This window comes from Brachionichthys hirsutus, chromosome 2, assembly GCF_040956055.1.
Source record: "Brachionichthys hirsutus isolate HB-005 chromosome 2, CSIRO-AGI_Bhir_v1, whole genome shotgun sequence".
Taxonomy (NCBI): Eukaryota; Metazoa; Chordata; class Actinopteri; order Lophiiformes; family Brachionichthyidae; genus Brachionichthys; species Brachionichthys hirsutus.
Genome location: NC_090898.1, coordinates 4867352 through 4893482, shown reverse-complemented (window position 1 = coordinate 4893482; position 26131 = coordinate 4867352). Strand labels below are relative to the sequence as shown.

Sequence of the window (26131 nt, the reverse complement as noted above, 5' to 3'; positions counted from 1 at the left end):
ACGTTGGGGCACAATGAATTAATCAGTGTGTGTTTTGTTTTGTTTTTGCTTTGAGCATTCAAGTTAGCAAAATAATTTTTCTATTGTGCAACAACTTCGAGGCATCGACACAAAAGACACCTCACAATAGAAAAACTCAAATAACCCTCGGAAATGGACGTAATGGGTTAAAAAATGGTTTATGTATTTTTCTAATCAGCTAAAGGAGAATTACCTCCAAAATAATGTGATTTATTTAATAGATCTGTGTGTTTATGGTAGAATTCTTCAGTTTACACTGGCGTTCAGAGAAATGTTTGGATCGCTGAATCAGGCTCCAGTGACAGTCGGGGCCTCATCAGGCGGCTGCTCCACAGAACGAGTTTGCTGTTGGCTTTGAATGATGATTAATTCCACCCTCCTAATACAACCCCCCTGTTTAATCAGAGTTGACCCACACACTGACGTTTCATTACCGTTGCATCAATCTGCCGTCTGCCTGATTTGGACTTTGTTTACACCTCCAGAGTCCAGAGGAGGGCCAGACGCATCGCCACAGACCCTACCCACCCGGGCCACAAACTGTTTGTCCCGCTCCCATCAAGGAAGCGGTTCAGGACAATAAGAAGCAGCACTGCGAGGCTCAGAAACAGCTTCTTCCCCAGAGCTGTGAAAGCAGTCGTTCCCTTGCAGTGAGCTGTGACACTCTGAGCCTGTCCTACTGTGCTGCTGTTGCTATTTTGCACTATTGCTTGCTGATTCTCATTCTCTCTGTGTGTGTATATCATTGCTTTAAGAGAGATTTTGTTTTTTGTTTATGTTCCGATGAGTGCCTGAAGCCGTGGACCTTCACACGATTTTATTATGTTCGCATAATGATAATAAAGTATCTTGAATCTTGAATCTTGAATGGCAAGGCAGTAGCCGTGTATTCAAAACGGTTTATTGAAAGCGTTTTCATTTTACCATAAAGTGTGTGTATTGGACAAAGCAGCAATTAGAGGGATGCACATTCTCCTGTTTCCCATTTAAAACCCAATATAAACATTCCAATTTGGAAGAGAATAGTGTTTATTCACACAGCTGAGACGCGACGACAGCGAGAGCGTACGTCACCCACTCATTCAGCTGATGTGTTGAACACAACTAACCAGTCATGCTCACATTCTTTACCTACAGTCAGTTTAGAGTCACGAGTTCTCTACTAAATGCTTTTGTTGCAGGGAGGAAGTGAGAGAACATGGAGGGAGCCCACGCCGACACAGGGAGAACATGCAACCTCCTCAGCTCCACATATGGATTTGAACGGAGGATATCTCAATGTCAGTATTCTTCTTTCTTTTTATATAGTTGACATTTGTCTTTTCTTTGTTTGCCGGCAGGATGACATACTGCGAGAATTTTTTTAGGAAACTTGGTCAAAGGTTTGGACATGTCGAAAGGAAGAATTCATGAAATATTCTCGTGAATCTGCACAAAGATGAGATTTTTTTCCAGTTTTTGTTGCTATGATACAGCTCGCAAAAGTGCACGGAAACATATTTAACGATTGCAATTTCTATTATACATTTTTTCATTCATAAATGCCTCATTTTAATTGAATCATACAAAATATTTTTTTAGGGTTTAATTTTCTGTGACTTAGTGAAGGTCTGTATACTGTTTGAATGTCCTTCATATCCTTGGAATTGTTTGGGATTTTTTTTAATCATGGAAAAGCTCTAAAGCGGGACATACGTTTCTTATATTCTTTACTTGCATGGTCCAGTGCAGACCTAATTCTGAAAATGTACAATGTGCCAAAAATGACCAGAGATCTGTTTGCAATCTTGTGCCGAGCAGAACTTTTAAAATATTCATCTGAGTGCTTAACCAACAAAAAGCAAATCTGTAAATGAAATTACTCTCAGGTCAGAATGGCATATTTATGATGTAAAATATGTGATGACCTCACTGACAATTACAGCATGAGATGTCCTCCATGTTTAACATGGTATCGAATGACATAGGAATGACTTGAAAATCCTTCTATTCCATTTTCATATGTGAAAATTTCCATGTAAACATGTACAGTTAGTGTGTGTGTGTGTGTGTTTGTGTGCTGGGGTTTCAGTGATATCAGGTTTCATGTAGAGGCCAGAGTTACTTTTGCCTTGTTACAATACACTTAACTATACATTGACACGTTTGGAGGAGAAAGAAAGGTTCCTGCATCACACACGGATCAGTCTTGGCATGAAGGTGCATGAGAAGGAAGGAGCAGGCATGTACATGCACACCTAAATTGAATAATGTTTGCTCTAAATGCGTGAGACTGACAATCTGTCAGAACTGCACATCTGCTCTGGGCAAGCGAGCAATGATTAATGAGCCAGTAAGAGAGGGACAAATTCTGGTCATCTCTCCTCATGCAGATCTCTTTCATTTTGCCTGTTTAAAAAATAAACTGGTTTCTAAAACCATCTCTTGAGTTTGACAAGGAAAGACAGATTGGATGTGATCACAAAAAAAGGCTGGTCTGGGATAAGGCAAATAAGAACAAATTATGTGTTGAAAAAGGTACCAAACACGATTCTATCTTTAAAGCCGGCTTTGACCGCCGACCCAAGAACACATGAAATGCTCATTTGTCAAAAAAAAGAAAAAAGAAAGAAAGAAATCCCGCTTCCCGCAAAGTTAGATGTATTAAAGCACAGAGGAACAGAGAATGGTGAGCGGCTCCCTATAAAATCAACATGAGGAAATGAGTCCTCAATTGGGACCCCATGGACCATTGCAGACCCATTTAAAACACACACACACACACATAAAACTGAAGGCCCCTGACAACACACGGGAACTAATGGGTTTCCAGTTTGAATAATCTGGGCCCAATTTAATTTTGTGACCACTAATTAAATTGGTGTGTGTGTGGGGTGGGGGGGTCACTGAACACTTCACCATATGTGAATGTTTTTCATGTGTCAAGAACGTATTGTTGCCTCAGTGTATTTTGCGTCATTCTTGAGCTCACAGCTCTGAGAATATTATGAAGAAGACTGTTGTTCTAAATGTCACGGATGGAATGAGGATGAGGGCTGAGACAGAGACAGACGGGTGGGGACATGGGTCCCAATAAGTGAGCTTTATATGCCATTGTGTTCCACGGAGCACAATTTTTTTGTTTGTTTGTCGTTGTTTCTTTTTCTATTTGGTTCATTGTCTCATATTGCTGCGAGGTTCGGTGCAAAATGCTGGAAAGTGAAATATTCTCATCAGTAGAAATGGATGAATGCATTATTCCAAAATAAAAAAAACATGTTTGTGGCGATGAATTATTCCGTGAAACTGTTGCTATTTTCGTTTTCATTAGGTCCTGTTAGCCAATATTTCTCAAGATAGAATATTATATTGATTGTCTATTAGGAACCAAAACTACACTCTTGTTCAATTATAGATGTGTAATTTGTAAAATAATACAAAGATTAATAATTTTACTGCCATCATTTTCGTTTATCTATTTTAGTTTTTGCGTTAAGCATATTTAAATATTTATTGTTATTTGATCGTTTCAGGGTCGGAACTAATGTTCAGTAAAATGTTTCCGCACGTGCACTAATTAATGATGCACGCTAGTTAAGGAGAAGGCGAAGTAAGATCAATAAATGTTACGTCAAGTTAAAAGTCCTCATTTCTGCCTCGAAGTAAGGGTCAGCCAGCGAGGTATGTTATTTACATTTACATATTTATTTGTATGCAATTATTTGTACTTCATTGTATTTTATGTTGCTTTTAGTTCGACGGTGGTATCGATGGTGGTATCGATGGTGGTATTGATGGTGGTATTGATGGTGGCATTGATGGATGTAAAGAAAGAAAGTTCTACAGCCTACATTAAACCCGCTATTGCCAGCAGTAAAAAAGAACTCTTTATTGACTTCTAACGGACAAGAAGAGGTGGAAGTGATAAATAAACTCCCTCGCCCCTGATGTTTTCCAGCACTGAACATCTGCAAATGAGTGTCAGATATACACTGATCACGTTTTGAATGGAACAAAGTTTGTCTTTGGCCTTAAATAAAGAAATGCACTCCTTCTTTAGCTTTCTCACGCAAGTCAGACCTTACATCACGGCGTGACTGCCACCATGTGATCAAACCCAAAAATTACATTTTTGGAAATGTAAATATTTATTAAATGTAAATATATAAGTAACAAATTATTGCTGGTATCATTATTATGACATTATTTATTATTATTGTTTATAGTGTAATAGTTGCTACATTTTTATTACCCCCCCCCCATGTTATATAGAAGTGATCAGGAAACACATTTTTAAGTAACTGCATATTTTTATTGTGTTAATCAAAAAACAATCAGACACAACATTTCACAAAGACCTCTGATAGCATTACAGTGCACCATATTAACTTTGGTCTTCAACCATTGAAAGGTCAACTTGCCTTTATGTACAGAGCCTTGCTTTCCCCTGAACCATCTCTCTCTTTCTCTCTCTCACACACACACACACACACACTTTTTTTTGCAAGCTCTAGTCCATGAGTGCGTCACATGGCATGTGATACCACAAGGGAGTTGACTGTAGGGGTGTCGGACTCAAAGACTCAAACCTGACACTGTGTTCAGAGGGAGACGTCCCATCGGCAGTCATGTCCGACAAACATTTGAAGACGAGTCCTTTTCAGCAGGACAGAATACAGATGAAAATCTACAGTTATAAGAAAAATAAAATTCCACCACAACATATCAGCTTATCTTTGCACATAAATACACAGGAATAATAATAATATTCAACCTTGTGCTTCCTTTCTCTCGCTCTTTCTCTCACCGCCGCACCATTGTCGAACGCTTTTGCCACTAATATTGGTCATGCAATTTCAAAAGAGCACAAAAAAAACCCTGCTGATTTAAAAGGGATCCCCAAGCTCGACATCACTACCGCTCTCTTATTGAAGAGTGGATAGGTTGTGGTGTCAAAATGAGTGTCCCTTTATGTGTCAGTCAGTTTGCCTTAAAGAGTTAATTACATCTCCATAAAGAAGTTATATAAATAATGACAACGATTCCATACATCTAAAAGCCACTCATGAACCCAAGTTTGTGCCGCCTCTTGTGAACTCGCCAACACAGCAAATGTACTCATGTCCTCAAAAACATGGCACCGCTGAAAATGTGTGACAGCAACACAAACTGCAGAAGCAAAATATGCATGACATTTTTATGAATGCAAAATCTAAATCCAAGTTTCATGTTGCGAGGCCAGGCGCTTTCTTTCGCTCGGATAGACCGTGATGTGACGAAGCATCGGAAGACGGGCGGGCTCTTTATTTGAGCCGGTACGCACAGCTAGACACTAAAGCTACACACACAATGTTAGCACAGACGTCAGTGTTTCTTTATAGGTAATATAATACACACAGGAAGCTCCAACCGGAGACGGAGAGAAGGAAGACCTTGATGTTCTAGTTGTCCATTGGGGAACGATGGCATCATTAAGCAGCAAGAGTCAAAAAATGACTTCAATACAATGTTGAGGTGAATCTGATGAAAAGTCGTTGTTGTTGTTGTTCTACAGACTGTAAAATGCATTGTGGGTAGCACAAAATAACCATTTTGTGTGCATTGTACAGTCCTGACTGGATGGTCAAGGACACACTCTTCTGCTATTATTTGCACATATTTATGTGTGTGTGTGTGTTCATCACAAACAACATTTGCAAGGACAGTGTAAAAAAGAGCAAGAAGTAGAAGTACCTTTTAGAATACAAAAATCATAAAACTCATAAATATCATGCCCAGAACGTGTCCAGCTGGAACCCAGGTCTATTCTTTTGCTTTCAGAGATGGCTTTCTTCGTACCGCAGCTTTGTCTTTATGCTGTAAACATCGCAGCTTTCTCTCACATCATGGAATGCCAGTAGTTTTTCCCCACCCCTATACATTTCTAGTGGTTTGGACCAGTGATGTAATATAACCATATCTGGTCCGATGCGCATACACTAGATCTAGATCTATTTGGATTGTATGATTATATTTTTCTGTAACATGCCGTATGTGCCCGAGGAAACCACTTTAAATCCTGACTTAATGTCAAACCACTTGTGAAATATGCCGGCGCGTGCTGCTGGTGTCTCCTGTTCAGTGACTGGATTAATGTAAGACGCACAGAAAGCCATGTGAAATGTGTGATGCTTCCTGAAAAACAGGAAGGCAATCAATTCACCTGTTTATGTAGAAATAATGTTATAATGTAATAAAAAAAAGAGTGTTTGTCTGCATGCTTGTGCAACGACACATAAGCAGTTAAATGGGTTCCAGTTCCAGATTCTTACTTTCCAGTATGATCGATCTCTTGATTCCTTCCCGTTACACAAGTCTTTTTTTTATGCTGGTATGAAACTCGTGGCAAATGTTCATCCAAATCCTTGTGGCTGTTTTTGTTCTGAGTGGTATTGGGTATTGAGAATTGAGGTTCACGCTGCCGGTAATTATTCTGCTGCAAATCAAGTGTAACAAACGGTGTAAAGGGACTTGTGCAGAATCAATTGAGACACCGTACATGCAGGGGCTCACTGCGGAAATGGGGGGTTTAACGTCAGAGCAGGGAAATCCATAGATAAATATAGACAATAGAGGAGGTGCTGTGTGTCTGGATGAGTTTGGCGTGTGAGTGTATCTATATGCGGGAACACCTCCTGGAGTTCATGGCCACTCGCTCTCTTTATGTATTCTCCTTTCTCCTTGTATCAGTCATTGTTTTCTCCCGCCATCTCTTACTCCTCCACTGTGCTGCGAGGCGCCCGGGGGTTTAGTTTCCCATCGTGGGTCCGACGGTTTCTCCCCTTTCTGATCTCTTGAAGATGCTTCCACTTCTTGTTAGCGGGGCGGGACGCAGGACTCCGCGGGCGGGCGTCCTTTCCCGAAGCAGGAAAGCTTTTGTCTACTTGGTCAGCTGCACCATTCTTCCGTGCCCAAACTTGCTCGCAGATCTGGTCGACGGTGCTCAGGTTAGGGTGGTCCACCAACTGCATGAAGTCCCGATACCAAAGTTTTTGATTTGCCACTAGGGGTCCACCTCCACTCCGGGGGTCTAAGCGTAGGGGGGCATCAGAAGGTAGGGTGGATGCTGTCGCGGCTGTCGAAGGTACCACTTCCAAGGTGATGACTAATAAGGTTTGGGTGAAGCCGTGCTCCATGGCGTGGCACTGGTAGATGCCAAAGTCTCTCTTCAGAACGCGGCGGACCAGAAGACCTCTGTCTGTCTGGAGGACGCGGTCGTCGAGGCGCACCTTAAAGGCAAAACAAGTTCTGTTGCAATATCAATGCACACTGCTACCACTTCAGATTACTTTAGGTGTGTGTCTCACCATGGCACTGTTACCTTGGGATAGCGTCTCATTCACATGTGTACAGTTTATTATTATTGTCACTCTGATTAGGCATGTCTATATGTTTATAAGACATAAATATGGGTAATTTCTTTTTTCAGAATCTAAAGATGTATGTATTTCTCAAATGATGCGTGAGACCCTGTAAGACGTTTCTGTGACTCTGGATAAAGGTGATGTCAGATTTATCGGTTGCAGCGCCCTTTCTCTTACCTCTTCCCGTGGATTCTGTGGATGTTTCTGGAAGGTCCAGGTGACCCTGGCCTGAAGGGATTTGGGAATACATTCCAAAAAAGTGCTGCTTCCATCCACTCCATACAGCTTCCTCTCTGTAACGCGATACTTATGGTGGTCTGTAGAGGGCAGCAGAGACAAGGACATTGTTTGTGTACTGTGGCATACCTTTAACTTGACAACTCTGTAAAAAGGTTTAAAAACAAATGAATGGCTCCGGACAGAATGATGCTGAAAGTTTGGAAGGGGAAAAAGGAGAGAAAGGACATGACAAAATGAGAAGAGGAAAGGAAAAATCTGGGCTAAACCAGAATGGAAAGAGAGAAAAGGGACAGACACGGTAACATGAGAGAGAAACACCGTGAGCTGAGCTGGGCTGAGACAAACCTACAAACTTTGAGAGTTTTAGAGATTTATAAAGACTGGAAAACGCCACGGCTTTGAGGTCTTGTGATGCCAATATATATATATATGCTGGTCATCTGGAGGCATCCAGATGAGCGAGGCTGAATATGGAGACTCTTGTTACGCTGGCAGTGCATGCATGCATGTTGCTGATATGGGCGGCGCTGATCCATACCTGTTATTAAAACCTTCAAGTTTGAACCATATTTATAACTATTTTAGACAATGCAACAAACTGGATAGGATCCCTGGCTTAGACTGAATGACGGATTGCAGAAACAATGATGTATAAGCTGCCAAACTGCCCTGAGGGACGATTAGGGTCATCAGAGACAATCAACTCCCCGCAACCCAACTTGCATGGCATGCGATGGAATTCTCCTTCTCGGGAGAACCTTCAGTTGAGAGTTAATAGCTGGGGTTGGTTATGCAGACGACCTACAGATAGTAATAGAACACTCGCATTGTGGCCTGCTGGGGACCAATGACACCAGGAGGGAAGAATTTATGATTATTGTGCCATAAAGTCAGTGAGATATCCGATGTGGGGATGCTCTGTGAGTCACAGCACAGTCAGACTGAGGCTTTATTCTTATTCGGTGAATATACCAGAGGTTGTTTCATTTCAAACAATTCAATGTAATTTGAATAATACCTCCAGAGCACAGGGTGTTGGGGTCTCCATTCCTTACATCTTGTCTTCGGAATCGCCTGTAAATGTTCCAAGCAGACGGTTATTTTGCACTAATTATTTACATTTTACAATCTTACGTAACTAGACTGTGTAACGGATCATGATGCGGTGTATGTCATCAGAGTTTGATTCACGCACCTCTTTGTGTTGGGCAGGTAGCGAGTACAGGACGTCCCATCCCAGGCACAGTACGGGTCTCTGGCGAGGCAGCACTCAGCGCAGGCCTTTCCATACACACTGCAGCGGTGAAGGGGAACCTGGGCGATGCCTGTAGCCGAGCCCAGATACAGCTGTTGCTGTGAGCACAGAGAGCGAAGGGACACTCGCTCAAAAGAGAGGCTTCAGGACAGCGTTCGCGTCATAGTCAGAACCAGTTTGGACTTAAGCATGATATTGCTTTCATGCAATAAAATGTATGAACAGTTTGGTGAGCACATGGGCAACAGCGTCCAAAAGAAACAAAGGCATTTCAACGGTGACCTCGTTGAAATAGCTTTGATCGCCATGATAAGAAAATATAATAATTTCAAAGGAGGCACCTGGGAGCCCAAAATATTTTACAGAAAAGTAGCAGCATAAAAACAAACATACTCGTTTTGAGGAGATTTGCATGTTGATGATGGATGAAGCATCCTGAGGAGAAAATATGCAACAAATCAATTCCAATAATTCATCCATTTGAATAATTAATTAATTGCAACATTACAACGATCAGCATTATTGAGGAAGTGCTTTGATTACCATGATTTCCTACTCAACATCTGTCCTGCCTGAGCTTTTCTGTCTTCATTTAGTGTTTAGTGTCGTATTGAGTTTCTTACTTTGAAGACCTCCAGCTCCTCCAGCAGAAGTTCCTCCATGTTGTTCCAACTCTCCTTGGGGACATTGATCACCTTCAGCACTGTCCCTTTGTCTTAAATCAGAATCACCACAGCACCGTCAGCTCACTTGTAGTTTCATTAATGTTATGTTCAAACACTTTACAAGGCCAAGAGTTAAAGAAGTGAAAACAAGTCATTCACCGGTGCCAATAAACATGACGTCATACTGTCCATCGGCGGCGCCGACTCTGTCCACAGCAATCTGTGTGAAGCTGTACTCCACGTTAGTCCTGACGAAGACAGGCCGTCGACTCATAGGGTAGACTGGGTTGAACATGAGAGGGTGGTGGCGAGCAAACTGGATCACATCGTCCGGAAAACCCTTTGTGGACTCAAAACTTCCAAATGTCTTGCTGGGACACTGACGGGAGACAATGAATTTGCCTTCAGTAAAATTGTATTTGAAGTGAAGTGAACATTCAGAGAAAAGCAGCCATTGTGCCGTTTTACTGAATCCAAATGTCATCTCATTTGATCCGACTGGTGCTGAGCCACTGCTGCATGGAGTTAGCTGCTCCATACTTTTCTCTGTGGACAGGTCCTGACTGTTAGACACATACCATTCCTGGGCGGGGATAAGGAACTTTTCCCTGGAATGGGACCCACTGATAGTTGGGTCCTTCTTTGTGAGCAAAGGGCCCCAGGAAGGCCCTCCGGATGTCATTCATGGAGTAGAGACACACAGCTGAGCCTTTAAATACACTGCTGCTGGGGGACAGGGAAGCTGGGTTAGAACAATCAACACATCCACACACACACACACACACATTAATGGACTCTGACCTGGAAGTTGAGAAGACAGTGTAGACCAGAGGGTTTTTTCTGTCCCTCGTCTGCAACAGGAACACATCGCCTGAGGATGGACAAACACACACAAACACACACACACACACACACACTAAGGTCAGGTGCTGTGGTCCAGTGGTCAAAGGTTGATAGATAAGCAAAGCCCTGTGGCCGTCTAACTACTTTCAAAAGCAGTTTAAACTAATAAGTGAGGGTCACGGAACAAAATCCAATCATGTTTAGAAGTAGCTTGTCAAACTTCAGGAGGTTTTAGATCCATTAAGGCCTTTTCTACTCTTCGGTTGGGGGCTGACTTAGATGCATTGACGGAGTCCAGTTCCGTCAACAATTAATAAACATCATTAGAATACAGTGTTTACATGTATAAACACACACCTTATTTGGCTTATTGTCTAGAAAATACTCAGTATAGAGTATATCCCCCACTGTGAGGTATTTATCATCATATTGTACACAGAGCAATCAATCAAAATTGGATATATGATGTCTGTCCATGACATAAATTGATTGATGAATTAATTAATTACGGCATTATTCTGCATTATGTAACAATATAAAATAGATCAGTGATTTCATTGTGACATGTTAAAGTAAGATGTGGTAAAGTTTATTTGACTCTCCTGGTATGACTTTTTTTGTATTTTTCAAAGTAGTTTTTTCTCTTCAATTGCAGGTTGCTTAGTAACCAGAAAACGTTTTTCTTTTATGTGGTGTAAATGCAGTTTATAGTCATAACTGAAGCAGTTCTTAATCTTTTTCTTAAAACACATTGTCCTTGATTTCAGTCTGTTAGACAAAACATAATCCCCAAGTGTCGTCACGGCTTTCATTTTGTCAGATGACATTAAAGTTGAGAGATTTAACCCATAATACTCTTGGTCGTTGTTCTAAAACACTCACGTCAATGCTTTTAAAAACATTTTGACTTTTGATGTTAAGTAAAACAATTATAGGCACAACACGTCTGTCGGTCGCCGAGTTTCTGCACAGGCACATAATGATGGAGTAATTTCTTTGACGGGGCTTTGGTGAATCCTTGCAGAGGAACCAAACCAAATCTTCATACACTCGTCTGTATGATTGTTCATATGAGAAGGATGTCGCCCCAGTTCAATAGTGAATGAAAAATTACTCAACTCTAATGGAAGGAATGCCTTCTCTGTTGGCCTCTTGCCAGAATCAAACGTTCCTAATTTTGTATATGTTTTAATATGTATATTACATACGTCATACAAGCTAATATCTCATCAGTCTATTCACATCGAGCCTGGTGGCTGATATTCTCTCCACAGCTGCACCGTTTCCAGTCTAAAATCCTTCCGAATGTCACGACCTTGGCAGAGATTTTATTTACCAGCATACCTTTCCAAAAGACATCAAGGCTGTTATTTTTTAGGAGATATGAACAAACATACGCAGCTCATCAAAGTATGTATCGCTGCCGTCGGCTCCTGGTACCGAGCAGATCAGTCTGGTCTTGAGGAACGTCGTCCACTTGTTCACCAGACTTCTCTGACCACCCATGTCATTCTGGCTCAAGACAAAAGTCAAAGAACGAAAGACTTTCAATGGAACAGTTTGGGAAAAGTGTCAAGGAAGAAAGCACAATTGCTACCAATGGAAAGCTGCTGCTTTCACCATTAGTGAGTGAAAGATTTTAGATCTGTTCAATAACCAAATACAGGGGGCAATCAGTTACCCTGCAAAGTTGCCCGATGCGGGAGTAAGTCGACTTTCCCAGTCCTTGAGCCTCGACCGCCGTCTCACGAAAGAAGAAAAACACCTTGTCATCATCGGGATTTTCACTTTCTGGGACCCAAAACGAACCAATAAACTTTGGCTCTGTCAGAGACAAAGTTTAAAAAGAGAAAAAAATATCAAAGCTGTTGAGAGTTTCATTCCAAAGATATTGCAGTTACAATAAAAAGTGAATTGGAAATTATAGTGAGGCACAAACAATGAAACGCACCGCTGAGCCAGCGTGAATCGTGCTGTTCGGTGCGTATGGACGGGCGTTTCCCCAAGCTCCTGAAGATGGTGAAGTCCCGTCCCATTAAGTCCGTGGCCACCCCTGCATAAAGCTCATCACCTGAGAGTTCAAATAAATCAACGGCTTACTGATGGGCCATGTGCGCTTCATTAATCCATCAAAAGCAGACAAAATCTAAGACTGAATAAATCAGATAATGAATAGTCCGAACCTTAACCCTAACTCTAACTGTTATGGTTTCACATAATGCACACTTCAGGTGGGGCCAGCCTAATTCTGCAATGAGCCAGCCTTGATTAAAACTTTCTGACAATCCTGTAAAAAGAAAGCCACGCACCGACAAGGACAGACGCAGCATTGTGGCGAGGATCATACGGACTTTTTCCCTTCCCATCCTCCACCTTGGAGGGGTCGATCCTGAACACTTGGTCCTAACGGAGAGAGAGGGAACTAGGTTTTAGAGGGGATCATGCATACTATTTGTTATTTTTTGTCCTTTTTTGGAATCATGCAACCATTACTTGTGTAATGTTCCAGCTCTGACTTTGGCAGCATTATGGAAATTATGGAAACCAGCAACTGGAGCAACACATGATATATCGGCAGAACCCGTTGACGTGATTTAATTCCTCCTAATTTAGTTCCCCTCGCCCCTCACCTCCATCCGGTTTCCCACTTCTATGAAGGCACACGTCGGATGAAAGGCTCCGGTTCCACAGGCGTAGAGGTGGGTGCGGTTGTAGTGGTGCATGATCTTCACATAGTTCACACAGTCAGACTGAAAGATGCACACAAAGATACAGAGTTTTTAAATTCTGCCCTAAACACCATTTTTATTCCTGGATTTTTTACCCAGTATCAGTTTGACACGTGGTATTATTGGGGGGGTTATTGTAAGCATTGTGGCTTTCGCAGCACTTTGGTCACCTCTGTTGTCTAAACGTATACTTACAAATAAAGTTTGAGTTGAATTACGTGGAGCTTCAGTGTATCTAAAGACTGTTTCCCCGACATGTATGATGTAAATTCTTCTTCGCAGCGTTAACAGGCAAAGAAGATACAGGAAAATAGAGAACATTTTCAATTATATTCTTTTATAAATAATAAATAAAGGGATTCTCCTTTAAATAAGTCCAACAATATGTACTACAAAATATGCAGAGAAAAAAATACAATGAATTTGTCTTTTGTTAGCCGCGACTTTTGAAAGTACAACATCAAGCTCGAGTGAAAACACACAGTTAATCCGAGACTGAATAAAAGTTGGACCCGCTGTCTCTTTCCGGCTTAGTAACGAACATTCCTCTCATAGCTTCTCTCTGCCTGTCTTGCTTGTGACAACACTGTCGAGTCCTCAGCGCCACATTCAACACATGTCCTGAATGTGTGTGTGTGCATGTGCGTGCGCACGCGTGTGTGCGCGATATGAACCTTCATCGTGAGCATCTGATACCCCATAGGTATAATAAATGTCTTTGCGATACTACACAGTATCTGTTGTTCATGCTTTTCATATAATACATTGACACTGTTATGAACCTGAATTTTGACCCATTGTGTGTTTCTGATGCTGCTGATCTCATTCTCTCTCCTCATGTGCTTCATGGGTGACTGAAAACGAACCAGCAGGATCCCAACGAGCCACACCTGAAAGCCCTCACCGGTCATCAACAGTTACTGACACTCCCCTCTGCTCCCCGTTTTCTTAATTCTGTATTTAGTCTTTATTATTTGTATTAGTAAACTACCTTTAAACATCCCCTCTGGTTTATGTCTCTGTATTTTGGGATCCGTGCTCTAGTTTCACCGTCACAGATATTTTATAAGCAGAAGCTTAGAATTACCGTTAAAAAAAAAGAGGCTCAAACATAGAAAACAAGAATAAAAAGAAAAGGGCGAGGCTCATTGTAAGCAAAGTGGCTTACAGCATATTTTCTTTAAAACTACCATTAAGTGATCAGAAGTAATATTGTTACCGGGAATACATTATGATGTGATGAATATAATACAAATATTTATCACAATATTTATGTTGACTATATTGTTATTCAAAGGACAAAAAAACAAAATAATAATAATTGCAGATGGAAAGTTTGGTAAACATCATACAAAGACAAGGACAGAAACAGACGATTAGTTTGGAAGGGAGTTAGGAGATTGATGTCAGACTCAAACTGCAGGATCTCGGTTAAATAAGCTGATTATTATATTGAGGTTTTTCATTTAATTAAAAAAAGTGCTGTAACATGTTAGTTAATGAGCCTTTGTGGTGCCGATTGGCAGATATGTTCAATATAGACAGGCTTTATGCTAAGCTAAGATAGCCAACTCGTGGTTAATTAATTTTAAAAGCCGTTAACCAGAGTTTTTAAAAGAGACTGCAGCAAACTGGCGCTAAATTATTTCACTTTATTATGAAAGCCCACTTGCCACACAGTTTTATTTGACACTCTCATTTATCCTCCTGCAAAGGAACAACTTCGAGCTTGTCTGTGTCGGTTCTCAATCGCTAGGTCGAGATAAATCACGAAGAGCAATTATGAAGAATCAACTGGACTTGGTTTAGTTTGGCTGAAGACGTTTCACCTCTCATCCAAGAGGCTTCTTCAATCCTGAAGTTCCCTCAAGAAGCCTCTTGGTTCTACTACATACTACAGTAGCCTAGTATGCTACCATAGTATGCGACCCATAGTGTGACCTGTGTGATCACCAGACATTGAACACACATGTCATGATGGATGACATGTCTCTGATGTCCCTGACTGAAGGTTTAGGTGCTAATCTAAATGCCAACACAAGTTTTATTTCTCTCCAGTCTGTTTGTCTAGACTGAACAGGGATTGCTGAAGTGTTCAGATAATGAACAACAGAGTTTGCACATTCTTCCTCATTATTTCGACTCAAATGATGTTGACCTTGCCCTCTGCATTACTTTGTTTTGCTCTAACTCTTCCAGATTTGCAAGCTTTTTTGGCCTTTGATACAAGAGTTTTATTATGTTTTATTTCCTTAATAAAATCCCCAATTTTCCAGCAAGAATTCTCAGACTCTCTATTATTTGCATCTGAAATATGTTATGTCTGTCTTCACCTGAATGTGACAGACAGTCAAGCCTGCCAAATTGTCACTCATTAGGCCTTACACACACACACACACACACTCGCTGGTTTTTGAACAAAGGCTTGCCTTTCAGCTATTTACCAACCACCAACAAACAATGGGTTAGAGTTCAAGTTGTTGGTCTACATACAATCCTTTGAAGGTGTGTTTGGTTGTGTGCACATGTGATTGATTTCACACAACTAACCAGCTGATTAAGTTGCTGACAAACACAGGAGATCTGTTTTCTATGGAAGAGAGAGGGACACACGCCTCACTTCCACCACCACACTCACACACATACACAACGAAGCAACGCGTGCACAATCACACACACATACTGTACTCATGTTCCGCTTATGCAGCACATTTCAGTCAACCCTTCTCCCAAAATGTCCGGTGTCAATGCATAAAGCGAGCGCTCCTCTTCTACCATCTGATGCACAGTGTGTGTGTCTGTCATTGTGTGTGTGAGAGGACATTGGGAGAGCTGAGGAGTTGACAGAGCCGCATTGTGACAAAGTTGGCTCATTGACGTGGCAAAAGAGAAAGAGAAACGAAAGAGAAGAAAAGTTAACAGAGAAGACACTTGAAAGACTTTGAAACGATCAGAAAGGAAGGAGAACAAGCGAGGTGAATTATACCAGCAATCACACTGTCTCTGTGTGTGTGTGTGTGTGTGTTCAGGGTTCACTGGTCGACCTTTCGACCCAACACTGACTCATTAGTTGAAACAGTGAGAGAGGTGGCGGCGGTGGCCTTGCAGTGGCCTGAGCTGTGGGTCTCGCCTCTGTCTCATAAAGCTGTATTGTTCCACAGTGGATGTCTCTTTCCCCGTCCTCTCTTCATTCTGGAGATGATTAACCCAATATGCCTATTTATCATTTCAATCATTAGTGCTCCTACAGTTCCCTTCTTCATGTCTGTCTCATTGAAACTGGCTTTTCATTCAGCACTGAGATTTAACTGAATAATGGAGTGATTAGATTTACATTTAAATATTAAAGACCGTACAAACCATACAAAGTATATTCTTTCTGCAACATTAATTTAAATGTAATACCATCTAGGGATAGTTAGATATTGGTTGGTTAGCAGGTTAGTTGGAAACAGAGCTACTGCTGATTTGTCTCTGTTTTGATTGCATATGAGAGCAAAGACTTCCACAGATCCTATAATAAAGTTAATGGCTGAGGTCCTTTGACTAAACACTGGCACGCATTGGACAGCCGTTAGAGACACACCAGCGCAGAACAGTATCTTTCTTATCGGATGATGTACTGGCGTTTGTCTGTGCATTTCTCCTTCAACAGTCTTGTTCTGCTGTTTCTGTGACATCAGTCTGGAAGGTTAGCATTATAGTTTCCTTTTTTTACTTACTGGCAATTAAATATTCAACCCTTTCAGTAACTACAATGAATCTCAGTGCTAAAATGATATATATGGATCTACACAGTGAATGCCAAATTATTATTATCATTATTACTGGTGTTTTTGAGACCATGGTACTTCAGATTCATACATGTAATGCCCACTATGGTGTTTCACCCAAATGCAACCTCATGTGTAGCACGGGTAGCATCTGCCTTGAGCTGGCCCCAAGCCCCGGATAAATGCAGAGGGTCGCTGCAGGAATGGCATCCGGCATAAAGCTTTGCCAGAATTAAGCATCCCTGGCGGGACAAGCCAAAAGAAGAAGAAGAAGATGGTGCTTCACCCAATCACTAAGATTTAAGTCCTTCGCCTAAGCGCACTTTCTTGAAGATGAGACGATTGTAATCGCCTCGTGTTCAAGAGCCTAGTCTCTGCTGGATATATGCAAGAGTCGGGGGGTACACCGTGGACGAGTCGTCAGCTCATTGCATACTCTCTAATTCTTTAGTAATAGAATGTATCATCGGTTAGGTCACCCATAAGACTCTGCAGCTCTTGCATAACGCTGGGTGCATCACTCCACAGATGGTGCTTCTGATTAGTCTTTGCAGCACTGACAACATTTCTCAAAGAATGAAGTCGAGTGGTTTAAGATGTGTGGATAGATCATATCCAGAAACTGCAGGATGAACACAAGAATAAAGGTTCTTCCCGAAAAGGAGTTCATCAGTCTGTTTTATTAAAGCCAGCTGTTTGATATCAGAACATAATGTAATGTTTCTGAGACATGTTTAGTAAATGCCTTTTAACTGACTTCCACAATGGAAGGATGGAAGCAAAGGCACTGGTTTATTCTATTTTTATATGCATTTTATAAAGTGCATTAAAATATCTTTAAAAATATTCAACATAAAACAAAATCAACCACAAATCACGGAAGGTTTGAGGCAAAAAGGTTATCTAACACTTAAATCTTAAATCCTCTGAACTTAATATTCAGTCATGAAAAAAATAAGACTTTAACCAAATGCTTCTCAATTGGAACTCTGGAAGAGTTGATATGCTTCAGTTACCCGCTTCCTTTCTTTAGATTTTGTCAGTCTCACTGATGAGATCTACGAGGCAACTTCATGCTTCTGTAAATTGCCTATTTAAGCTTTAATTTGATTAAATAGTGCTGCTAGTAATTAGTCCAGCTGCAACCACTGATCAATAGAGCTCAGTAGTATTGAAGGATTTGGCCGGCGAAGCGGGTAAATGCCTTTTCACACTGATGATTTAAGGACTGTTTTTGACTCACTGAATTAAACAATAGTTTAAAATTTTAATCTTGTATTTACTCGCCTTTGTCTTTTTAGATATAAAAATATTTTTCAAGAACCAGCGGTTTTTGATTTTAAACAGTTTCACACAAAACTAGAATAAGTACTATTTCAAGGCCCCCCATGTGTAGCATAAATAAAAATCCACTAGGTGAACCTTGGTCCCAATTAGAATTTACCTGTTGGTGAAATGCTTTCCAATAGTAATTAATGCAAACTTGACGACATAAAGACACATATAGGTTAAAATATGACTTCAGGACTCAGAGCTGTCTCAGACTAAATGTCTGGCTGAACTGTAAGTTGTTTACGGCCTCTGGCTGACTGTGTTTATGTGCATGTGTCTGTGTTTGCATGTTAGATGACTTCCGTGTGTGTGTGTGTGCGAGAGAGAGAGATTATTACTTGTCTTTATGCAGCAACTTCTTTAGTGCATCAAATGCCTTACATTTGGAAAATTGGAAAATTGTTGTATTGCAGTAAACACATTTGACTTTGTGTAATTAAAAACATATTCTTATGTCTCTCATGCAAAATGAAGCATCGGCCAGGAAAGGCTTAGTTTAGCTTTGTATGCCTCAAAAAACCTTGGAAGACATAGAAGTCCACTTATGAAAATGATCAGCAAATCCTCACTTTAGCAAGTATTTTAGCAAGAAGACAAAATGTGCCAAAAAAAAAAAAACAGTTCATCAGATCCTACACCCTCAGGTTGGGCTGGCCGACCAGAACTTTCTGGTTCCAAACCTCTGCCCTCAGCACATTCACCACATACCGTATTTTTTGGATTATACGTCGCTCCGGATTGTAGGTCGCACCAGCCAAAAAATGCATAATTAAGAAGAAAAAAACATATATAGGTTGCACTGGAGGATAAGTCGCATTTTTGGGGAAAATTTATTTGATAAAATCCAACACCAAACAACATATAGCACAAAGAACATGCTAACAAGTTTACCAAAATATCAGGTTTTACTCCGAATCACGAAATCCAAGGAAATCTTCATCCTCGGTGTCACTTTTGAACAACTCCCCCAACTCGGCAGGTAGACAAGACGCCGCTTCCTCTTCTACGTCGCTTACATCAGACTCGTCGTCAGTTGCAGTTCCAATTATTCCAGCCTTTCTGAATCCCGACAGGATGGTTGCGGTTGTCACTGAAGCCCATGCTTTGTCGATCCATTCAATGACTTCCAGGAAAGTTGCATGGCGCATTCTCCCGGTTGCCGTGAAGCTGTGCTCTCCATCCGTCATCCACTGCTCCCACAGGTTACGCAAAACTGACTTAAAGCTCCTATTCACGGAGATATCAAGTGGCTGGAGTATTTTGGTTAAGCCTCCAGGGATGATGGCAGGTATGGAGTTGAAAAATTTTAATTTATTTTTTAACTGTGGTGTGATGTGCGCTCTCATGCTATCCATCACAAGCAGAGCTTTGCGTGCTCTAAAGAAGCCATCCGGTCGCTTATTGTAGCACTTTGTAAGCCACAAGTTCATCATTTCTTGATCAATCCACCCGTTCTCGTTCACGGCGACTTCAACTGAGGAGGATTGGATTTTTGGCATGGTTTTTCATTTGAAAATGACCATCGGTGGCAGTTTTGATCCGTCTCCACAACATGCCAGCACCACTGTGAAGTGTGATCTCTCATGACCAGTTGTAACGATATTCACACTTTTTTGCCCTTTCTCTGCAACACTTCGGCCCATGGGGATGTCAAAAGTGAGGGGGACCTCGTCCATGTTAATAATATGATCCGGTGTCACGTTGTGATCACTTACATGCTTTTCAATGAACGCGCGGAAACTGTCAACCTTGGCTTGGAAGTCCGCTGGCAGTTTTTGGGACAGTGTCGTCCTTGCTCTGATAGAGAGGCGTTTGCGTTGCATGAAGCGGTAACACCAAGAAGGTCCTCCCGCAAAGCCGTTTATATTCACCTCCTTGGCAACCACCTGGGCGCGGAGACGCAACTGCACCGTTGACAAACCTCTCCCAGCAGCACGTTGTTCAAGCACCCATGCGTGAACTCGTTCCTCCAACTGCGGCCACCTAGCTTGTCGCCCGCGATTAGCTTTCTTTGTTTTCTTCATTTCAGTAAGCGTAACCTCCGCTTTTCGCCAGTCCCTTACAAGTTTTTCGCTCACTCCAAACTTTCTTTCTGCTGCTCGATTGCCGTTTTTGGCTCCATATTTCACTATCTGAAGCTTGTAAGCCGCGGAATATGACTTTCTTTTCGGCGACATTTTCATTCAGCCCTTCTAATTTGTGTTTTTAGATAACAGGTGTGACAGATAACTCTGAACCTCCAGAAACCGCGACAGATTCTGACGGGTCACAGAGTTCCCTGTAACACCTGTTATAGAAATGTGTAGGCTACTGTCTCTGCGCTCACAGATTTTGTAAAAAAAAGCATATATAAGTCGCTCCGATTTATAAGTCGCACCCCCGACCAAACTATGAAAAAAACCGCGACTTATAATCCGGAAAATACGGTAATTCGATTTACACCATTTACATGGTGATCTGGACCATCACCAAAAGGTTCTCAATTGTTTTCAATGTCAAAATGTAACATTTTACCCTACATGAAAAAAAATGGAGCTTCAAAAAACATTTTGAAGCTCCATTGACTGCAACGTTAACGAAAGTTTCAAAGTGATCTGTAATCCAGGATCTCTTCTGGATCATCACCCATCAGTTCCTGATAACATTCCCAACATTTCATTAAGATCCATCTATAAAGTTTTGAGTTATCTTGCTAACAGACAGACAAACAACCCAACGCCGTTGATTACGTGACCTCCGCCTCGGCGGAGTCTCTAAAGTAGTCATGTGTGTCTTTATGTCTGTGAGGGGGCAGAGAACATCGGGCTATGATAGCAAATGCAGGAGAAACCTAATTCATATCATGCATGAAAAATTGTGTGACTATTCACTAACAGGTAGGATGAGATGATAGGACTGAGGGAGTTAGGAACAGAAACTTCTCGTTCCCATGGAGCCCATGGCTAGAGAGAAGGAGGGAGGGGGGGGGGGGGGAGAAGCAGCCCTCTTCCAACGTACAAACCCTTCTCTTAAGGTCAGCTTGGTTCTCCATGTGTGCGTAAGTGTTCAAAAAGTCCAAAGGTATAAAAGCGGAGTGAGTTTTCACGACGGGGAGCGGCAGGAAGAACAGCCAACCGGAGGGAAACTCCTTGTTTATACTCCTCCGTCTCGCCTTCATCTCTTCCTCTAGAGAAATTGGACTATTTCTCTCCATGTCTTCAGAATCATATTGAACTATGTTCACACACACACAGACACACACACACACCTACACCCAGACAGACTCCTGGTCAGGTGAAACTGAAGCCTGGAGTTTGGTATGAATGAGCTTGTTGTCCTGCTGCAGTTTTATAACCCCAGAGATGGAGGTTGTTGTTGTTTTTTACACTGATACAATAAGAACAGACGCACATATATCAGATGCTTAAACATACATGAACCAACGAACATGCAGATGAACGCAGCTCACAGAAGGACCTGCATGACTCTGACGCCGTCCATTGCACGGTTAGCGGATTACGTGTGATGTAATCCAAGGAGATCCTTTTTCTTCTACCGTTTCTAATGATCTTGTGTTATGTTTTCTTTTTTTTTTTGTTATTGTTGATATTGATCACTTTCAATAGACTTGAAAAAAAGTGTTTTATGGCCTATGAGAGATTAGAAAACAGACGGAAAAATAGTTCAGCCTGATTCCCCCCCCCCCATCTCTGACCTACTTTTTGAATTCTGTCTTTATTTCTGAATGCTCGTTATGCGAATGATACAAGAACAAGATGCTTCTTTGTTGAGCCGTTAATCTGTGAAGCCAACTCGGAGACGATGAACTTGACATGACATTGACTTCAGTTTAAGCTTGACTTTAAAACAACTTATTCAAGCACTCTCCGTCGTATTGCTGTGACAGTGGCCTGCAGGGCCAATGTTATATATATATTGAATCACAGAAAATAAAAACGCAAAACAGAACACAAAGTCCCTGAAGCTTTCTTATGAGCCTGCATTTTGCTCATGTGGGTTTTTCTGTCCCAATTGATCACATGCTCGTCTCCTCTCATGCCATTCAGGTGCGGCTGAAAATGAACCAGCAAGATTCCAATGAGCCACGCCTGCAAACCCTCACTCATCAGCAGCCACTTTTTGAATCCGAGCTCTACTCTCTGTTCCCTGCCGAATGATTAATTCTCCAACACGCGTGCAGCCCTGCTTCTCGGCCGCCGGTGATCTCCTGTGTTGCTCCAGCCGTCGTCGTGTCCTCTGCTGATTCGTGTCCAGAGCGTCTTGAACAAACATTGTTAGTTCTAGGCTATGTATTTATGTATCTTGGACTCCAGCCAGTCCCTTCGTTTACTATAGTGATTTTCAAAGCTACCTTTCCTGAGTTGATCCTTTAAAAAAAAAAAACTTTACTTGATTTTGTTTTTTGTAGAAAAACCAGGGAAACGGGTGCACTGGGTTAATGTGCTGCATTCAAACCCTTACAGTAGATTGGTGGATTACATTTATGTCACAAATGACGTGATCCACCTCGGGGACGAGATGGCGACGTGGCGTCAAGACACTTACAGTGATGTCCTTGCCAGCCCAGTTGCATTCCTCCCTCCAGTCGACGGGAGCAGGCCAGTAGATCTGAGGCACAGCAGGCAAAAGGAGAGCGACGTCACAATCTGGGCTGATTTTACACATTGCTGCTTGGAACAAGTCAAACACTTTCAATAACACCATTTAATCAAACTGATGCTTCTGTGTCTCCTTCATGAAGACTTTTTACGTCTCTCGGTGTAAGAAGACTTTGTGTGCTGTTACTTGTGTAAATGTGCTGCTATTGAACACTTGCATTAGATGTCAGGACAGCTGACCGCAATGCATTTGAATCGATTCTCCTTTCTCATCTGTGTCAGCGTGTTTGATTGCATACCGACATTTATGAATCTCCCATTTCTCTGTGACGCAGCTCACGTGTGCAGGAATATCACTAACACGTGTCCATAATCTCTCTCTCTCTCCCGTGCCGTCGAGGTTAGCATGACGTCAAACTCGAAACATGTGTTAGACTTTATTGACAGTAATAATTCTCTATTTAATTCTTAGCAATCAGACAATATAAAATCTATTGTAAATTAAGCTGCTCTCCTTGCCAGTGTAGCCTCGCTGATTCAGTTTTTAATTAACAGATTTATAATGAGGCATTTAAGGTCATCCGTGAACGCAGATGTGGTAAATTGAAAATCTTGGTTTAGACGGGAAGATTTTAAACACAGATGTATTGATGCATCGTGTTTTTAGCGATTTCACTTTTGACCCACCTTGTGTTCTTGCTTAGCGATGTTGTCTAACGATAGTGACAGCAAGAAGTTCTTGGCCCCGACGAAGAGCCGTCCCCGCTCTTCATCCAGCAGCAGAGCGCTGAAGCAGCAGGAGCGCTCCAGCTCGAAGCGGCGCACACCGTGGAACTGCTGCAACTCTGAAATTGTACCGACAAAGGGGCTCAGAAGGTCTGTTTTATATTACATGCGACTCAGTGCATCTTCCTGTAAATGTAAACTCCCACAGGCCTTTTGGAATCTCGTTCATCTGTCAACACACAGAATGGAAGCGCAGGTGAAAGAAATGGAACGTCTACCCGAAGACAAATAGTTGGCTGTGGGACGACCACGAATGACATGGTTAATAAAGACTCACGGTTATTTATAGAGTTCAAAATATAATGTCGAGTCGTGCAGCGATCCGTGAACAGGTTGGACCAAATCTTCCGACATGAAATGACGTTTCATTTGAAAAATGGCACGAACGCATTTTGAGGGATCAGCATCCAAAAATTCTGCTTTTATTTTTAAACTTAAAATCAAGAAGTCACCACAAGCCAGTGGGGTGGGGGAGGAAGGGGGGGATGTGTTCCTGGCCTGAGAAAAAGTAGAATTAAAGAGCCTGCATCCTCCTCTGCCGGCCTGTTTTCAATCAAGAAATAAAGAGAACACAAGAATAAAGGTTCTTCCCGAAAAGGAGTTCATCAGTCTGTTTTATTAAAGCCAGCTGTTTGATATCAGAACATAATGTAATGTTTCTGAGACATGTTTAGTAAATGCCTTTTAACTGACTTCCACAATAATGTGACAAAAATAATAATCTGCCCTAAAATGAAACCTAAAAACTGAAACTTGCTTATTGAGTGATTATTTCTCTACTTTTCGTTAGCAGTTCACTCAATCTTCTTGAAGACGAGATGATTGCAATCGCTTATCCGAATACGGGCCATGGGTGTGCTGGAGCCTATCCCAGCTGGCTACGGGCGAAAGGTGGGGTACACCCTGGACAAGTCGCCAGTTCATTGCAGGAACACACATTCACATTCATACATTTAGACTAAATGTAATAGAATTTGGAGTGATCAATTCAGCCAAGTTGGGGGGGGGGGTAGGTGGAAGTAAGCCAGAGACGCGAAGAGGACTCATGCATACACGCGTAGAACATCCAAACTCCACACAGAAGGCCCCCAGGTGGAATTGAACCAAGGATCTTCTGGCTGTGAGCAGCAGCGTAAACCTGCCCACCACTATTAATTGAGTTTTATTCATGGGCCGTTGATCGACCGCTGGCTGATCCAAACAGCTGCCCTGGAATCGCATTAAAAGACTGAATGAGTTTGCTAAATGAAGCTACAATTTTAGAATTTATTTATTGACCACCTATTTGCACTTTAAAATCGTTTTTATATCAATTAGCCTCTAGCCAGTCGGACTGCTGCTTCATATTGTTTCGTCATTAGATCATAAATCACTTCAGTGCTGCCTGGGACTGCCGGTCCTCTCTTTATTACATTCTGTCCTCTTTGTCCGTTGTGTCTTTCAGTCCAAATGAAAGGGAACCTGCTTCGGCGGGCGCTGCCCTCGCTGAGCTCCTTGCAACCTAGTGCAGACTGTAATTGTTGGCTTTCGATGATGGAACACATCCCTAGTTTATGTGGTTGTGTTGCACACTTGAGACGAAACATGAAACCCTGCAAGAGTGTGTTTCAGCAGTGTGTGCGTGCCACTCTGCATTAGTGTGGCTTTGCAGCAACCACAAATTACAATTGGCTACTGTTCAGGACTGTTTACTTTGAAAGGGAGACTGTGTGTGTGTGTGTGTGTGTGTGTGTGATACTATGGCAAAGATTCAAGGATGCACAACCACATGAAAACCCATGACATGGAAAATAAGGCAAAATATGCCCTATTTAGCCAAAAAAATAAAAAAAGACTATTTTCTTCCTCAAGGCTTTGGTTTTTACCTTTGTAGGAGAGCTTCATGCGTGGGGAGGAGGATGAGGAGGTGGAGGAGGATGAAGATGAAGAAGTGGTGCGGCTCACTGTGCCAGAGGAGGCATGGGTGGCAGCCAGAGCCAGCAGGAACAGAGAACTGAAGGTGACCGTCATGGCCACCATCATCATCATCATGGTCATCATTCTGGCACACTTAGAGCAAACTCCTTTCTTTTAGAGGTTAGTGGAGGTCATTTATTTATGGATTCTCTCACTGCCTTCGGACTGGTTTGGAGTCGCCTCGGCTTTGCGGACCCAACGCAGCCTCCCCGTCTTGTTGGTAGCTTTGGCAGACTTTCAGGCGGCTCCAGCCTTCCTTTCAAGGTCAGAGTATTCAGTATGGTCTTTATAATGTCCTCCGTGGTACAGAAGGGTTCTCTTGGCAGATCCGCTGCTCCTCCAGTGAACGATGGCCGAGTTCACCTCTCACATCCAGGACGAGACAGAAACGGAGTACATAGCCACTGAAACCTAAAATTAGAGGCAGAAAGAGAAAGAACATAAAAAAAAATAGAAGGTCACACGTGTGCTTATGCCGGGGATGTCCCTGCACCCATACAGAGAGGGGGGGGGCAAACACTAGCATCTGAGCTATATTTAGTAAGATTGAT

At 42.0% G+C, this 26131-nt stretch overlaps 1 protein-coding gene across 1 annotated transcript; it reads right to left on the bottom strand.

Annotated features, from left to right (window-relative positions):
- Positions 1 to 6752: 6752 nt before the first annotated feature.
- Positions 6753 to 25664, bottom strand: sema3b (sema domain, immunoglobulin domain (Ig), short basic domain, secreted, (semaphorin) 3B). The gene is made up of 17 exons (XM_068751157.1): positions 25490 to 25664; positions 23526 to 23683; positions 22786 to 22848; positions 13037 to 13156; positions 12716 to 12809; positions 12358 to 12477; positions 12088 to 12230; positions 11804 to 11918; positions 10365 to 10434; positions 10142 to 10289; positions 9723 to 9942; positions 9522 to 9613; positions 9292 to 9333; positions 8839 to 8996; positions 8662 to 8717; positions 7581 to 7720; positions 6753 to 7268 (listed from the first exon to the last, which is right to left on the bottom strand). The coding sequence occupies exons 1-17, from the start codon at positions 25662 to 25664 to the stop codon at positions 6753 to 6755; spliced, it is 2430 nt and encodes an 809-aa protein (XP_068607258.1).
- Positions 25665 to 26131: the final 467 nt, after the last annotated feature.

Coding starts and splice junctions, on each gene's coding strand:
- sema3b (XM_068751157.1), bottom strand. CDS start 25,664: ATGATGACCATGATGATGATGATGGTGGCCATGACGGTCACCTTCAGT. Junction 11,919..12,087: donor GCATCGGGCAACTTTGCAGG/GTAACTGATTGC, acceptor GTCTTGAGCCAG/AATGACATGGGTGGTCAGAG. Junction 9,334..9,521: donor AGGAGCTGGAGGTCTTCAAA/GTAAGAAACTCA, acceptor TTTTCTCCTCAG/GATGCTTCATCCATCATCAA.